At 42.4% G+C, this 18,358-nt stretch overlaps 1 protein-coding gene across 3 annotated transcripts in view; it reads left to right on the forward strand.

The window, feature by feature from the left end:
- Nucleotides 1-2,534: 2,534 nt before the first annotated feature.
- The window catches only part of rufy2 (RUN and FYVE domain containing 2), a 34,270-nt gene continuing 18,446 nt past the window's right edge, over nt 2,535-18,358 (forward strand). For 2 of the 3 annotated variants that reach the window (XM_030077544.1, XM_030077561.1), the window contains exons 1-7: nt 8,279-8,940; nt 14,963-15,136; nt 15,238-15,355; nt 17,423-17,524; nt 17,714-17,837; nt 18,044-18,108; nt 18,254-18,319. In XM_030077544.1, coding sequence (XP_029933404.1) covers nt 8,604-8,940; nt 14,963-15,136; nt 15,238-15,355; nt 17,423-17,524; nt 17,714-17,837; nt 18,044-18,108; nt 18,254-18,319 — 986 coding nt within the window. In that variant the 5' untranslated portion in view covers nt 8,279-8,603. Of the gene's footprint in view, nt 3,000-6,166; nt 6,547-8,278; nt 8,941-14,962; nt 15,137-15,237; nt 15,356-17,422; nt 17,525-17,713; nt 17,838-18,043; nt 18,109-18,253; nt 18,320-18,358 lie in introns of those variants that run through there. The other variant, XM_030077552.1, reaches the window with a different exon arrangement.

Genomic DNA, 18,358 nt, shown 5'->3' on the forward strand with positions numbered 1-18,358 from the left:
GGTGATGTGACAGAAAAGTCCTATCCCTCCTAGCAGAGACCCTGAAGATTTGAAAATGTGTGGAAAATCTTCATTCCACTGAGATTTTTTTTTTTTTTTTTTTTTTTGACAGATTCACAGTTTAAAAGCAAAATCTGACCAAAGATAAACAGATTTAGAGGTCATGTCTCATTCATGTGCATGGCAGTTTCATGGGAACACGTCCCGCTCTCTGCTTCACCCACCTATTCACAACCATCCTCTCATTAAAAACCAATGGGATGTCCTGCAGCATCCAAATGGCCCCTAAAGCAGTGACTGATGGTCCTAGTGGTGATCATGAGTGAGCTGCACACAGTTTCACTTTGACACCATGACGCATGAGATTTCTGGGTACTGACGTCCTCAACATTCAAGCCTCATGTCATCATCTGGGGCCGGCAAATCTGAAACACATCTAATGAATCTTGAATCTTATTTTTTTTTTTTTCCATTTCTGGCTTTTGCTCACAGCTCGTCATGCTTCGCAAACATTATTTTCACCACGATGAACCTTAAGGAATTATATGTATGGATTCCTGTGTATATGCATAGCTGCTTTTCCCTTCATCTAAATGTTTCATATGTTATGTGGGATAGCAAGAGTGCAAGAAGAAAATAGTTTTCCCTAAAAGTGTTAAAAATGAACCCACAGCGAGTTACTGCAGTAACTGGCAGTTTAAGGAGATACTCAGTGTTTCATAATCCTTCTACCCCTTGAATAAACTTAACATGCATCAAAGCTGGAGACTAATTGGCCTATCTTGCTTCAGTGAGGTTATTTTCCTGCAGGGAACTAGTCAATGCACCATCAGTCACCAGCATGCACCAGTAGGAGGCACCATTTGGGCTCCATAGGGGACCCTGGGGTTTTTGGCTATGTTCACCATAGAGAGAGAAGCATGTATGAAGAAGAAAGCCCCTGTTAGCCGTGATGTGTGTCTGGGTTACCACAGTTAATATTAATATTAATATTAATATTTTTGTATCTCCACACCACACAGGTTCTTGTGAGTGGAGAGGAAGAGGCAGATTTTGAAGACTAAAAAACTCATTAAAAATCTGTCAATCTGATCTATATAATAACCTGAAATTGGAAAATATTTATTGGACTTTGCTTAGCCCAGAATAATGTGTATACAAAAACGTACATATTTTTGGACCCCTAACTGTATTCGATATATCTAAATATATGTATTCAAAATTAATAAATAAATAAATATATAGCATGTGTTTTTTCAAGTGGAGGGCATTGTAAGTAAATATTATAAAGCGCAGTTGAAAAAATTCAAATTCAAAAATGTTTCAGCTGGATAAAACAGAAATGTCCCTCTCAACTTCAAATCAAACTTCAATTCATTTTCATTCATTCATTAAGTTGCTTATCCTTATTAGGGTCACCGGGGGCTGGAGCCTGTCCCACTGCTCACTGGGCCAAAGGCAGGAACACACCCCCCCCCCCCATCGCAGGGCAGATCAAATTCAAGTTATAAGTACAACCTTTTCTTTTTAAGGATTTTATTGGTATTTTAGTTCAAGTTCAAGCTCAGGTTTATTTTGAACTCAATATCACCTTTAACAGTCTCAAATGGTTTTATATGCCCACAAGTTTACAACAAACAGGACGACACCCCCTGACTTAATCCTTACTCCATTCCTGGCCAGACAGGTGTGCAACAGGCACCACCCAGAGAGCAAAATGCAAACATTACACTCATAAAGCAAATGAAAACACACTAGCATTTCTGCTTTATTTGACGTTGACAGTCAAGAGAGACAGGAAAGACAAGGGAGAGAGAGCGGATCACATGCAGCAAAGGCTCCAGGCCAGATTCAAACCCACAATGCAACACATTAGTTTCAATTTACCTATAAATTAGATGTAAAATATTTTGGACTCATTATTTTTTTCTTCCACGTGTATTCTTGTTTTACTTATTTGGATAAAACACTCCATCTATCCAGGTGCAGTGTCAATTCAACATCCACTTCCTCATGGCCTGTGGTTCACCGAGCCACACAAGGCCTGTGATTGGTCGGTTTCAGCACAGTCCTCCCACTCCTCCCTGTCTCCAGCCTGGGATTGGTGGGAGTCAGTAGGCAGGACCGTCCTCACAGGAAGGACTGTTTTTTTTTTCTTTTTTTCAATTCGTTCATTCACGTATTTGCATATTTCATTCATATGTAAGTGAACACAGCACAGTGCTCCTCTATTTTTTTTCCCACTCCTCCCACCTTCTCCTCCCTCATCATCCCTCTCCTCCACCCTAAACACCCCCATCCCATCCCATCCCATCCCATCCCAAACCACATCTCTTTCTCTCCTCCTCATTATGCCGGATGAATTGCACTGCTAACTCCCCTCTGTACACCTCCCCCCCTCTCCCTCTCCCTCTTCCTCCCTCCTCTTCTCAGTTTGCTCCCATCTCTCTGTGGCGGTGTTGCGCTCCTAAACCCCTCCCCCCTCTCTCAGTCCTCCTCCTCCTCCTCCTCTCCTCACTGGGTGCCGTATGGGGCGATGGTTGTGGTTCCTGTTGGTGATGTCTCCAGAGCTTACACCAGCATACCGGCAGGGAGGGATGAAACTGCTTCAGAACTACAGAGGCTTGTTTCGATTAGGTAGATAGATAGATAGATAGATAGATAGATAGATAGATAGATAGATAGATAGATAATGAAAGAGAAGACACTGAGAAGATTTGCACAGGAAGCTGTTCATTGCCACTAGCAGCAGCTCCAGCCACTGGGAACCCTGCGTCTGTCTCTGACTGCTACAACTGGACAGGGATTAACAGCAACAACAGGCCAGGAAGTAGACTGAGCCCACGCCATTCAGTTTCATCTGGGTCATCGCCATCGAGTCCCGTACCCAGCCAGGACACAGACTTATCTCCTTTTGGACCGGGCTGCAGTTTGCAGTGCTGCCGGCCCCGACGGACCAACAGTGGATCAACAAAACAAAACACTCCCTGCCATCTGAGGTGAGAGACGATGATCACGTGATTATAAAATGTATAACTTATTGTACAGCATATGAATGCACAGTAGAGCATATTATGTGTGCCCGTACAGCTGTGAAATACACTGGAGTGTACACAGATAAACTCTATTTCAAGTTTTGACTTGTTCTGTTATTATATCCTCCCTCTTTGTAGCATTTACTCATGCTATTAAATACTTGTATTCATGTTATTTCTACTTATAATAACAATTGTCATACTAAAATTAATGAATGAGCATATCAGAATGAACGAGAAAAGCCCCCTCCGCTCCAAAGCAACCGCAGAGACACAGGATGGCTACTACAATGAAACAGCACCTCTCCCTGATTGGTGGAACGGGTGCAGCTCAGCGGCTCTGATTGGACGGTTCGGCTGTCCGGTGTGGCAAACACACACACCGGCCTATTAGCTTGCAGTGCCGCTCGGCCGTGTTTGTTTAGGTTCGGAATAAAGATGATGGAATTTGGAGAGGGTGAAGGGCAGCGGGGTGGGGAGAGGGGGAGACAGATGGACGGAGAGATGCAGAGATCAACGACAGGAAGGAGAGAGAGACACACACACACACAGAGGGGGAGAGAAAGAGAGAGGGAGACAGGACGAGAGGGGATTGGCTGTGTTAATAAAGGCTGTGGTGAAGGCATTTTTTTCCCCTTTTAGTTGAGAAAATTCAAGTCAAGCACATGAAGTATACATGATCTCATTAGACAAGTGGCTGCAAATATATTACAGTATAAAAAAAATAATAATTACAATGAATTTCGATGATCAACACATCCCAAAAATAACAAAAAGCTAAAATCTGAATTATTTCCAGTGTGCAACTTTCAGACTGTTTCATCAATATTCTGCCTCTCAAAGCAGAATTTGAAAATTGTTCAGCCGGTGCATTTTTCTCCAAAATCTGTAAGACAAAAGTAAACATATACCCAGAGTGTGATGTATGCCTGGTCATAAATTGTTGTCATTTTGGGTTAATTTCTCCAAAGGGCGCTGTGTCAGCAGTGGTTAGATGTAACGGGGTGACTCTGCATCTCTCCACAAACACACACACACACACACACACACACAAACATGCCGGAAGAGAGAGAGAGAGAGAGAGAGAGAGAGACAATGAGGCATGCAGATTGTTTAGGAGTGACTTCTCTCGTCTTGTTGATCCAGTCAGGGAGCTAAACAGTCGGGCGGCGAGGCAGGCAGCCAGGCGATGAACCACACAATCAATCGGAGAAACAGTTAGGCACAAACAATGAGTCAGTGAAACAGCAAATCAAGACATACACTCATAGAGACACAGAGGAGAGGAGAGGCAGTCGGGCAGAAAACAGTCAGATCAGCAGAGAGGCAAACAGAGAAAGAGACTGACAAATAATAAATAAATGCATAAATAAATAATAATAAATCTTCTCTGCCTGATTGTTTCTCTGCTGATCCGACTGGGTATCAGAGGAATGACCATTCAGAGTGAGACAGGGACACAGCCAGTGTACAGACAGCCAGGGAGTGTACCGATCTGCAGGAAAGCAGTCATATGATCCCCGGTCAGCCCTGAGCTATTAGAGAGAGAGAGAGAGAAAGGAGCAAGTAGAAACAAACAGGGAGAGAGAGAGAGAGAGAGAGAGAGAGAGAGAGATACAGTGAAAGTGACACGCAGGGAGAGACAGGCAGCATGGCAAACCGAGAGGAAGAGACAGAACGAGAACAAGGGAAAACAACAGGAGAGAGAGAGAGAGAGAGAGAGAGAAAAGGCCGGGGCCCCTGTTCTGCATCTGCCTGCACAGCCTCCACCTCGTTCCCCCTCGCTCTGGGCTCTAATGGATCCAGCACCATGCAGTTTTGGTGGGGTCGCAGGCGCCTATAAACAGCGTATGCCTTGCAAATTAGTGCTGATGTAGAGGCTGCCGTCCTCATAGGCTACTCCTTGACAAGAAGGTAAACATATCTCCTTTTTTTTTTAAATTTTAAAACAAATACATTCTGTGTATCCGGCAAGAGAAAGGGAATTTGGAAATAAGGTCATTCTGGTGTCTTCTGATATAGCAGTAAGAAGGATCTTGTGGCAAAAACATTTATCTCCCATGTATTTATTGTATAACTCCTAAGGATCTCATACTGTGGAATATATGTGGATGGTGTCTGTATGAGTCAGTGAAGAGGAATGTAAAACACAGAGAGATGAATGTTTGTGACCTAGACTCTAGATAAGGGACTACACCTTACATTACATTCTAGGGCGATGCAGATACTGGCTGATTTTTGCAACATCAGTTTCCATTTCTACTGAGGACAAAAGTGCCTATCTGAAAATATCACTCGTGCATGACATTTGCACACCGTGCCATACTGAAACTCCATGGAAACGCGTACCCACCCTAACCATTCAGGGGAAATGAAGACAATGTTGAGAGACATGTGCTTTAAACAGTCACCCAATTTGAGCGTAAAAAAGATTCCCATGAATTAAACTGACCAAACGGATCCAAGAGAAAGTAATAATCCCTTTTTGTTCTCCGCTGTTAAATCTACTTCAGTCGCGAAGTGATGCAGATGAAGAGGGAAAGCAAGATTACAGAGGGATTTTTAAGCCTCGGTACGTGTATTTTTACACAATGCGTGCCAAGAGGGCCAAGTCAGTATTAACAAGATTTTTTTTTTTTTTTTTAGAATCTGGATACATATATATATTCTTTATTTTGCTGCAATTGTACATTAGAGCTCATACAATGGAGACAGACATGGAAACAGAAGATAGAGGGGGTTCATGTTACATTGGTGGTGAGCCACATTCAGATGCCCGATACTGAAATGATATAATCTGCTCCTTTTCTGTCCGATCCAACAGGACATCCTACGTTGTTCATTTTTAACAAAGACAATTATTGGGCAATATAGGACTGATTTTGCTCAGGTCATCCCTATTTTCTGTAAAGATGTATGATTAGAAAAGAGCTTATCTACCAAAAGCCATCATATTCCCTGTATGGTGATATAGTATAATATTGATGCGCATCTTTTTTCCCTCTCTCCAGTCTCCCATGTGTGCCCGGCCACCACTGTAAATAAGAATTTGTTCTTAATGACTTGCCTGGTTAAATAAAGCTTAAATAAGTGTGTTAGTGGGTCTTCGTCTCTCTTCTCTGTTCATCTAGGCTGCCCTGCTCTTTCTGACGCCAGGCCAGCAGACCAGACCAAACCAAAGCTGCAGACTCAAGGGCCAAGGCCAGCTCGCTTTGTGTACCCTTTTTTCTTTCCTCCGGTTCAACCCGAGACAAGACGACAGCACCAGTCCGCTGCAGTTCAGGAGCCAGGCCCAACCTGTGTCATCATCACTCCCTCAGTTCATGCAGAGAAACTGGGCCAGGTCACACCAGACCAGAGAGACTTAAGGACTGGGGGATCCTCCTGCTGCTTTATCCTCACTGCACCACGACACTGAGGAGGCCTTCAGTGACCATGTACTCGCCTCAGAGTCTCCACCGCTGGGGCATCACCCACAGCGAGAGCATGGAGCGCTTAGCCTACAGCCAAGGTAGGCTGCTAATCGCTATTTAAATTACTGACCCATTAATTACTGACTCTTACTCCTGTCACTTAGACGAGAAGGTAAAATGAAAAAGTGAAATGTCAAGAGGAATTTTTATTGCAACTGAACTGAAGCTTAGTGCAATTAACACTTTTTGAAACACTATTTTGCACTTGCATGTGTTGTGCACTGTAATTGATACATCAGTGGTAATTCAGTGCTTAGCAGTGGCCATGTGGCGCAAATGTGGCTGCCACTGAAAACTGCAGTGTCCACATCCTCTTTAATCTTCAGCTCCGGGTGCAGGGATCCTCAGTTCTCCAGCTGCAGTGTCACTTCCTCATGGCCCAGTGGTTCTCTGATCCACACAGGCCTGTGATTGGTCGGTTTCAGCACAGTCCTCCCACTCCTCCCTGTCTCCAGTCGGGGATTGGTGGGAGTCAGTAGGCATGACCGTCCTCACAGGAAGGACTATTGTTTTCCCTTTTTGTTCATTCATGTATTTGCATGTTTCATTCATGTGTAAAGGCTCGTGTGTGTGAACATATGAGCAGATAGAGGAACACAGTGCTTCTCTATCCATCTATCTATCTATCTATCTATCTATCTATCTATCTATCTATCTATCTATCTATCTATCTATCTATCATACTACCCTTAACCTACATTGCTGTAATATTTTTGTTGGATTAATGCACATATTTATAGATAATGCACTTTTTTCCCCCAAATTTCTAGTGCAAATTTTTAAAATTTCTTATGCCTTTTTCTATTTGTGATAATTTCACTAATGTTTAGAATTTAATTAGAGTTTGAGCAACTGCAAGTGAACCAGTTTCTCCTTAGGGATAAAAAAAAAAAAAAAAAAAAAAAGCTAAGTACAACACTTTACTCAAAGTAAGGGCCATTTTTGTGCAGTAACCCACTCACATCCCCTAGGACAGGGTATTAGGGGCATTGCAGGGGAAATAAATTATGGAGCTGGGAGAGCGGGGGTAATATTCCAAGAAAAAACTCAGATATTCTCTGACATTAAAGTGGTTAATTTATGAAAAAACAAAACAAAACTCTGAGATCATATAGTCACAAAAACCTGAAAATTCTGAGATTAAAGTGGTAAATTTAACAGAAAAAAACTCACAAATGTATGAGAAAAAACTCAGAAAAACTGTTTCTATACTATCAGATTTAGTAACGAGGACATGCTCATGACTTTAGCCCAGAATCATAATATTATCATAAGAAATCCTAAAATTACAAGTATTTCCTTGTTACTAAATCCGACACAGCAAACGTCAGCGTCTGCAGTGTGTGGTGGATCCAGCTTTGCAAAGTGAAGCCTGATGTGGTTCCTTTGCCTAAATAAATAAATAATAAATGAATAAATAGATAAATAAATGAATCTCAGAATTTTTATTTTTTTCATCATAATTTTGTGACTTCTTTCTCATAAATTTATTACTTTAACCTCATTGATTCTCTTAGTTTTTTTTTTCTCTGAATGTTACCCCCTCCTTTTGCTCCATATATTTTTCCCCCTACAATGGCCCACACACACCGCCGCACAAATCTGCCTGTTTTAGAAATGTTGCCGCAACGGGCAACATTTGCCACCAGGGAAGTTGCCCGCAGGTTAGTGAAGCCGTGCAGTTTCCGGTTCGACCAGCAGGTGGCGGCCGAGCGGCGCCCCTCCTGCCACTAAAACCATTACGTAGTGCTTTGTGGGTCTTGTGAGCTTTTTGACACCGCCCCTCCCGACGGGGTGCAGCGGGACCAGGAGGCAAGTGACGGCTATAGGTGTGCTCGTTGTAAACAAATCTCTACAACAACACCGCGATGAATGGCGGATATTCATCTCCCGGACGGGTACGTTGGAGTCGCCGCTGATTTAAAACATGTAGACGGACGCCTACGTTTTGCCGTCCGGTGTGGGAGTTGATTTCTGACACGGGTTCCGTCATTGTTTTGGCCAACGGCAGCTTTATCACAGACAGTGATTATGCTATGATGGTCGCCCGGTTGAATTATCCATAAAAGCTAGCGTGCTAACTTTAGCCCAACGTATGAATCTGCTGCTTCTGGCGTCGAGCAACAATATCGATTATAGTTTGAACATGGCATCGCCCGCCGAACACGACTTGGCTCTGGCCGAAGCGGATGGCAACAAGGAAAAGGCTCAGGTGTTTGGGATTTTGAGGCTGCAGGAGGAGAAAGGTGCCGGGGGAGAGAAAGCTAGCGGCGGTGTACGAAGTGGAGGAGGAGGAGGAGGAGACGGGCGATGGCAGGCTCCTATCTTCGCCCTGGCCAGGAAAGCATCCGAGACATTTTCAGGGAGCATTCACGTCCTGCCCAAAGTGTCGGAGCACAGGACGTCCCTGCCCGAGGAGTGGACTGTCAAAGGTAAATCGTGTCTTAAGGAGGTGAAGAGTGTGTAACAGAGAACAGGATAGCATCATTAATTGATTAATAACGCACATGACACCAATTATGTCCTCTTTTTTTTCACGGGTAAGATAAAGTCTGGACCGGTGCACTCATCCAGCCGTGATGACACACAGATTTCCTGAGTTTTTTTTTCCCACCCCATCCCATCACTGGCCCTCGTAAACTGAATTAAATAAAGCAAAGCAGTGATCAGTCCCATTTTACACGGTTGTGGTGGTCTTTGCTTTACAGTTTTCCATGTGGAATTTAATATAAATGTAGATAAACCTCTCTCTCTCTCTCTCTCTCTCTCTCTCTCTCTCTCTCTCTCTCTCTCTCTCTCTCTCTCTCTCTCTAATTACACCATTTTACTGTTTATTTAACCATTTTATTCTGCAATAATATATACCTGTAGGACTTCACAACTGTTCAAAAGTGCAGATATGGTGTATATAGGTAGAGTTTTTTTTTTATGCATGCTCAATTTCTTATTTCTGGATTTATTGATATAATACTTTGTAGGATTAATGCACGTATATAGACATAATGCACACACTGTTTCTTCTTTACAACTACATTTTATCATTAAATGCACAAGCAGGATTACTGCACATATGTAGACATAAGGCACACATGTATTTTTTCTTTCCAAGTTTTTAAGGCACATGTTTTTGTGTTTCTTGTAATTTCATTCTTCTCTTGAGAATTTGAACCACTGCATCTGACCCAGTTTCCCCTCAGGGACCAAGACAGTATCTCTAATTCTGATTTATACATCTACCACTGTGTGGTTAATTGATTTCTCATAGACTGCAGATGGTCACACAGTGATGCTCAGCTGATACTGTTAGTTCTAGTAGCTGTGCTTTAGTCCCCAAGTGTCACATGTTGCACTGATGCACCGATGCAAACTCTGCTGTATAATTTATCTCCTTTCATATCTTGTGAATAGGACACCTTGCTCTTGAGGCGTCTTAGCTTAATATTTAAAGTCTGCGTGTGCATCACTGCTGTACTGAAAATTAGCTTGATTTCACGAAGAATCATCCCGCCAGTCAACTTTGAGTGAGGCAGGATTTGACAGCAGAGGAGGCCTAATGCTGTCGAAACTGTCAGATACTTTCCTGTCAGCCAGTCTCACTCTCAGCCTCTCTCTCTCTCTCTCTCTCTCTCTCTCTCTCTCTTTCACACACACACACACTCACACGCTCTCTGTCTCTCTTCACCATCCAACATCTCCAAGGAGCGATGCCCACACACACACACACACACACACACACACACACACACACACACACACACACATACACACACACACGGCTAGAATTTCTGTTGTTTTGGAGATATCCATCATAGATCCACATCTAAATTCTGTAGCCGAATTCAGGAAATTCCAAAATCAGCTGGTACTGGTGACAGTAACAGTTCTCTTCATAAAATCCTAGAAGCATGCGAAGAGATGTATTTAATTTTCTGAAATCTAGTTTTCTGTCCTTTAATTTAATGATAATTATGGAGGGTGCTGTTTTTTACAAGCCCTTTGGACTGTTTTCTATTTGCTTTTTAACTTGGATCATGTTTTCTAGGACTGGGGCGGTGTATTTCCTGATTTGATACTATCACGATACTTGGCTGCCGATTCGATTTATTACGATTTTTGTTTTTTGAATTATCCTCTAGTTTGTGGATGTAAAGTTCCATAAAGCTGTGATTATCTTAGAGGTCACGATAGGTCATTTTATTCAGTGATGTCAAGTTTTTAAAAATGGCCTCACTACAATGAAATGGTTACTATGGGAGCTAATATCATCACACATGAATCAAATGTGGCTCACTGAATCCTCAAGAGTCTCAGCTTTCCAGTCAAACCCAATTTATGCCCCAGTATGTTTAGGCCCCAGAATGCAGAAACACACCATTTTACATTAGGCCAACGTAACACATTTGTACTACATGCAAAAGCCTGCTTGCTTTGTGCCCCAAACCGCATGGGATCAGCATAAGAATCAGAATCAGAAATATTTTATTGATCCCCGGACGGAAATTGGGTAAAGTGGGCATGTCTGCAAAGGGGAGACCCGTGGGTGCCCGTACAACCCATTTTCATTCAGATATCTGGAGGTCAGAGGTCAAGGGACTTTGGAGCGATTTTTAGTCCCATTGCCAACAACCTGGCATGACATGCTTGGTTGTGGACAAGGGGACATACCAAGAGATGCTAACGGATTCCTTAGGACATCTAGTTTTATATGGTAACCATATCCTCTTTACTTTAACTCGATTCAGTAATAATAATAAAAAAAGGGTAAAACATTGTTTAGAAAATTGATTGTTTCCCAGTGCTAGTTTCTACTGTCATTTAATTTTCTGCATCAGTAAACTAAATTGTAGGAAAATGATCCGTGAGAATGAAAATGCCTGTCTCTCTGTTGAATCTCGAATCAAAATGAAAGCTTTGAATAGACCCACACTGTTCAGTGATGCTGCTTTTTTAATATCCGTGGCTGTGGCCCTAATAGTCTGACAGATCATGGTACAGGTAGAGGCTCTGAGTGGCAGGTCAGCAGCTCTGTTAGGGACGACATCAATCCCCAGAATTCCCAGTGCTCAATATTACCAAGGGCCCCTGATCCCCATGTAACCTTTAAGAAACTGCAAGTCGGCCTGCTCTGCCAGTGAAGTGGCAGAAAGGCCAGGCTCGGCATTGCTAGGCACCGTCCCTGCATGTTCACGTGAGCTTGTTTTATCCTGCTCTGGAGCTTGTGGGCTACATATTAACCTGGAGAACAACATGTGGAGTAGTTACAAGCATGCTGGAGGTTAAAGTGACAGTTGCTTAGGACTAGTAACAGCCCAAGGCAGATTTAATGTGTGGGGTGCAAACTTTGAATGCCACGCCTTGCGTCTGGTAAAAAGCAGTTAATGCTGTGGCTGGAGCAACAGTGACACTGGTCTAGAACAGACATGTTAAGACGTGATTTTACTGTGTTATCAAAATTTCTAAACAATCTAGGAAGTCAACCAAGTCGCAGAACCTGGAGCTGCTCCAGTGGAAGTGACAGTGACTGTGTAAATCCAGCAGCATAACAAGACGTCTGTTGTTTAGCCATCCAGGTGTGTAAAACTGGCAGAGGCCTACCCAAAAGACTGATGCTGTCATCTCTGCCAAAAGTGCCAAAGCCCTGAATAATGGATCTGGGTGCTTAAATGAATGAGACGTTGGTATCATGCACTGGTTGATGATTTAACCCTCCTGTTATCTTCAAATATTTTAACATTTTTTTAATCATTTAGGGTGAGTTTGACTCCAGTAATCTAAACCTCCAGAAAGTGAATATAATAAAATTTACCCAAGCTTATGTGTCAGGTACTTTATGTGTCATGTTGACTACATAAATAGCCTTTTAAATAAAACATAACCTCCCCCACTCACCTCCCCTTATACATCAAAGGTCTTGTGGGAGTCAGGTTTTCCACTCTCAAACATCACATTAACTATCAGTGATCCTCACACTACTACAGGTGTGGTTATGTTGATATTTTTGGTATGTTTTAATCAGCTGACACAGCCTGGGGTCAAACTGACACCAAAGAAACACAGATGCATACAAAATGTGTACAGGATATTGAAATCATAGCATCATATTGATTTTATGTTTACCCACTTCCACTTGTCCCCATTAAATTAGGAAAAGTCATGAAACATGAAGCCAAAGAAACAACGTTAATCATTTATTTAGAGAGGTTGAGCAGTGAATTGGGTCAAAGTGACCCCAAAGAGAATAGCAGGGTTAATCCATTTTAAATGAAGTTGATAACAAAGCAGTAAAGTGAAGGGCTCTGAATACTCTCTAAAGCTGCTGTATGTGCTTTCTGCTGTCGGGTGGATGGTGCTGCATTTTTCTACTTGAGTAGATTACTTAGTGATGACATTAGCTTGTAAGGCTTTCACCCGGCTAATAGGTCGGCAGGGTTGTTTGATGATACACAGGTCCCCGAGATCGAAAACCAAGTCTGTTTTGAATGGTTTGAGGGCCTGTCAGACGTCCTGTACTCTGTCTTCACCAGCCTTGGACCTTATTACTTGACAGTTACTGGACTGTTTTTTTTTGTTTTTTTTTATTTAATTTAATCACATCCTCATGCCCACTGTCAGGTTTATTTTTATCTGTATGTAAATGAAGACCATAATCTCATCAAGTTTTCTTATATTTTGTGAGTTTTAGCAAGCCATGCAGTTACGTAGTCTCTTCAAGCCATTTGGGTTTCATTTTAAAGTAAATAACCTAGAGCTGGGTGATATCTGGGATTTCAGATATTGTAATATTATGATAAGGCGAAAGTGTGATAAGTCTTTTCCTGGTTTTAAAGGCTGCACTATGGTGAAGGGATGCAATTTTCTGAACTTAGACTGTTTCAGCTGTTTTCATATTTACCTCTACCTGCTTGGTCATCATATCCACATGACTGATGAGTGTTTAGCAAAAATCATGTGTGTAAATATATCATGAAAGCTCCAGCAGTCATCCCTACAATATTGTCACAACATCAATATCCAGGTTTTTTGGTCAAAGATATTGTACTGTTTGCCCTAAAATAACCTTTTCTCTCCTAAACTACGGAAGAACACAAATTGAACCGAATCTTATCATCTTTGGATAATAAGATCTTTAGATAATCTTATTATCTTTAGATAATAAGATTTCAAGATGTCATTCATTTGAAACCTTAAAATAGACCTAATTGTGGATTTCAATTTATGTATGCAGGATGGTCAACAATTGCTGGGTACATAAAAAATGGATGTGGTGGTTGAGGGCTGGCATGCTCGAGTATAAACCAGCAACCAAAACAATGACAGTAGAGCACACAAAGATGACACTGGAGTCTTGATCTTAGTTTCTAACATCTGTAACCGAGATGTGTCTGTCAGTGAAGGTCAAGTGGCATCCACACAATTGTTTTATGAAACTGTGGACTCACCAGAGCTCTTTGATGTTTTTCTGAAGACTGCCTGAAGGCAAATAATTCAGGCTATCACTCATCAGCTAGCCCGGCCTGATGTGGTGATAATTTGCATAATATTGCATAAGAAAGTGACTTTCTTACTGTAGAACATTAAGAACAAAAATACATGACTCGAAAACTGACTCAAATATTGTATTGGGAGCTCTCGTTGATTCCCTTCCTTTCCCTCCAGTCAGTAAATAAATATTTATTTACTGATTGATTGAAATCACATTTTATAGACGCCCCTTAGTGGGTCTTTTGTGCAGACAAGAAAACCAAACAAAGCAAGAGCAGTAATGATGTGTACATATCACAGAAACATGATTAATGTAGAATCGAGCCAGGCACCTTAACCAGGTTTCTCATAATCAGAGTAAAGATATAACAGAGTTATTATAACTGAGTTATGACACTGACCTGGGTTGACCCAAAATCAAAATCAAATCCACTGTGCATGTAAACACAGCCAATGAGGAATAGTGATGGGGGGACTGAAATGGTTTTCCTTGCAGTATGAAGTTTGTTAATGCATATACACAGTTTTTAAATGAAGGAGTTGGTGCTGAATGGGACTTTGGTTTTTGCTCTGGTATCAGCTACCAGGACATCGCTAGTACCAGGACGTCCCTAGTGTTTGTGTGTGTGTGTGTCTTCTCCACAGCCCTGCGAGACACCGACTGAAATGTCATGCACTCAGCCTCTAATCATCTTTATCCCAGACATATACAGTTGAGTGAAAAAGTGTTTGCCCCCTCCCTGTTTTCTTATTTTTTTGCAGGTTTGTCACACTTAAATGTTTCAGATCATCAAACAAATTTAAATATAAGACAAAGATAACACAAGTAAACACAAAATGCAGTTTTTAAATGAAGGTTTTTATTATTAAGGCGAAAAAAAAAATCCAAACCTACATGGCCCTTAGCATACTTCTACTTCATCGTGGTTGCTGTACGTTTTGACCATTTGTGTCTGTCTCTTCCTCCCACAGCCCTGCGAGACCCGATGGCCATGGAGCGAGCCAACCTGCTGAACATGGCCAAGCTCAGCATCAAAGGGCTGATCGAGTCGGCTCTGAGCTTCGGACGAACTCTGGACTCCGACTATCCACCGCTTCAGCAGTTCTTTGTCGTCATGGAGCACTGCCTCAAACACGGCCTCCGAGGTAGGACGCAGAGAGAGAGAGAGAGAGAGAGAGAGAGAGCATGTGGGTGTCATTTTTAGGTTTTAATAAGCCGGTTTTTCTCTCCCTCTCCCTGCCACCAGTGAAGAAGTCTTTCCTGGGCTTTAATAAGTCTCTGTGGGGTCCTCTGGAGCTGGTGGAGAAACTGTGTCCCGAAGCAGCAGAGATCTCAGCTTCTGTACGAGACCTACCTGGACTGAAGTAAGGAACGCGCACACACATGCATACACACACACCAAGTTTATTATCGTTAACAAGAACTAACAAAGTAACGAAAACTAGGTGTGAGAAAACATTTTTGTTAACTGAAATGAAAGTAAAACTGAGGCTCAAAAAAACAAAAAAAAAAACGGTAAAACGGTGTTCATCTGTTCTACACGAACACACTTTCAAAACTGACACTTGGCACACACAACGGGAAACTTAACAACTGAAACGACTGCAGCAACATGAGCCAACACACACACATGCACAGTAGAACAACATGAGAATGGGACGTGAACCAGTGGAGGGAAGTACCTGAGCGTGATGTGCTTTCACTTCACCTTCCCTCTCACTGCTGCCTCACCCCTCCCTCTCTATTGTCTCTGTCTCTCTGGCACTAAACCACAAACGCTCTGAGTTCATATGCAGCTTGCTGTGTAGATTGGTTTTAACAATAACACTGAAACAAGGCGTTTATCTAATAACCAAGTCAGATAGTAACTGTTTGAGCCGGTTTGCACACTGCAGTGTTTTCCAACAATGTGCCCAGAGCCTGGAGAGGAACAACAGAGACTGCAGTTGAAGCGGTGTCCCCTGGTGGCTGCGGGGGAGCGCAGACCCCTGCTGGCCCTCATTCGGGCCCTTTGATCTCCCCGGCCCACAGTAATCTTTATCAGTTGCTAAATAGTAAAATGTCTGGAGCCGGGGATTCAGCTGAGCGACGTGCAGCTTTTGTCTGATCTGTCAGAAAGAGGAACAATGCAGCTGTTAAAGATGGAGAACAAACAGACTCTCTGTTTCCTCTGATGGTGCTGAGTCAGACTGACAGACGTGTGGCAGAGGCCTGTTTTTCTAACGGCCAGTGTGGACCTAACAGTCGTAGGCCATAGGACAATGCATAATGTGCCTCCGAATTTTGGTGTTGTTGCCAAAATGATGGTGAGGCTGAATGAAACATGCTGGTTGAGGAAAACGTAGAGTAGCTTGCTCGGTATTAGGGGTGGAACAATAAATCAGTAACGCAATACACTGTGATACTTCCTCTTGTTATACATTATCGATACACTTCGACTTGCTTTGCGCAGATGCATATGTGAGTTCCTAGCTGGAGTATTTGTTCCCAGCCTGTAGGTGTTTTAACTGGAACTGTTCTGCCATGTTCATGTTGCAGATTAAAACTTGAAAACACAACTGATTTCTGCTTATTGGACAATGATTTTGCCTTTTCCAGGGTATGTGTTTCTTCCTCAGTTACAGATGTCATGAGGTATCATACCTGATTATGTATTGCATATCGCACAGTCGCCTGTATTGTGACAACATGGTTATTGTGAGTAAACTACTGCCAGTTTTCCAGCTCAGTAGTCTGCGACAAAAGATTTAGATCCTTGGAAAAATTCATTTTGAAAATGTTTATGGCAGAATCAGTAGGTTGTGTATGCGTCTTACTATATAGTTTTCTAATCACACACTCACCATTTAAAATTTTTAGTCACTGCACAGTAACACTAACCACAGGAGGATGGTGTCAGCATAACATCCAAAACACAGAGGTCAAAATCAGTGGCACCCTTAAACAATATTTAATAAATTCAGCTCAAATTCAATTCAACACATTCAATGCAGATTTCTTTAAATAAAAACAAAGAAGTGTCTGTGAGAAAATTCTTTTTTTTTTACACTCATCTCAGTTTCTAGAAACTGTATTTCCTCTTTTATTGTGATATAAATAATGAGGCTACACACATGTAAAATACGAACGAACAGGGTAGGACACAACGGCAAAACTTCAGAATATCAAGGATCTTGAAATTTTCTGCATGGAGGAGCAGTTCAACGAAAGAGAGAGCAAAAGTTTTCCAGTTGTGTCAGACATTACAGGAAGAGGAAGCTTAACAAAATATTATGAAACATAATAAAAGTATTTACTTTTCTTTTACAGCCATTTTTGCTCATTTTCATGAAGCATGCCAATAATTCTGGAGTTTGCTGTGTGTGTGTGTGTGTGTGTGTGTGTGTGTGTGTGTGTGTGTGTGTGTGTGTGTGTGTGTGTGTGTTTCCCAGGACTCCGCTGGGCAGGGCCAGGGCTTGGCTGCGTCTGGCTCTCATGCAGAAGCGGCTGGCAGACTACCTGCGACTGCTCATCACCAGAAAAGACCTGCTCAGGTACACACACACTACTGAGTGTAGATTAATGAGAGAAAAAATGAATTTAAACGATTGTAGCATCAGACTGCAACATAACAAAAGTGATAAAAAGTGAAGGGGGTCTGAATACTTTCTGAATGCACTGTATATAGAGCTAAATCCTCTAAATAATGTTTGTCACTGTCATGTCTGCGTCCTCCTTCCCAGTGATTTCTATGAGAATTCAGCCGTGATGCTGGAGGAGGAGGGGGCGGTGATTGTGGGCCTGCTGGTGGGGCTAAATGTCATCGACGCCAACCTCTGTGTCAAAGGGGAGGACCTGGACACTCAGGTAAACACAGAACACACAGAACTGGGGTGGCGGGTCGGCCCGCTGGGAGAGGCGCTGAACATTAACTGGAGTCGATGGGGCGGAAAAGCCTCTGAAACAGCATCAGGCCATGTGACGGCGGCAAACGCTGCTTCTCAGTGTTTCTGCTGCCTTCCTAGCACTGAGTTTTTGCCATGTTGATGTCTTTGTTGTTTCGTTGTTTTAAGGTTGGTGTGATCGACTTCTCCATGTACCTGAAGAATGACATTGACGATTACAGGAGTGAAGAGAGGTACGCTGTTGTTTTTTTTCTCTGGATTTTGTCTGTTGATCTGTTTATGTGTTTTTCAGTCCCTTCCCCGTCTCTCCCCATGTACAGCATGATGGTGCTTTTCAGCTTACACAGCTCTGCTTTATCTCTGTTTCCATGCCAACAGGAATAGCCAGATAGCAACCATCTTGGATCAGAAGAACTATGTGGAGGAACTGAACCGACAGCTCAAGTAAGACATGCACTGGCTTTACATAGACAAAGTAGTCCT

The sequence above is a fragment of the Myripristis murdjan genome, chromosome 3, assembly GCF_902150065.1.
Source record: "Myripristis murdjan chromosome 3, fMyrMur1.1, whole genome shotgun sequence".
Classification (NCBI taxonomy): Eukaryota; Metazoa; Chordata; class Actinopteri; order Holocentriformes; family Holocentridae; genus Myripristis; species Myripristis murdjan.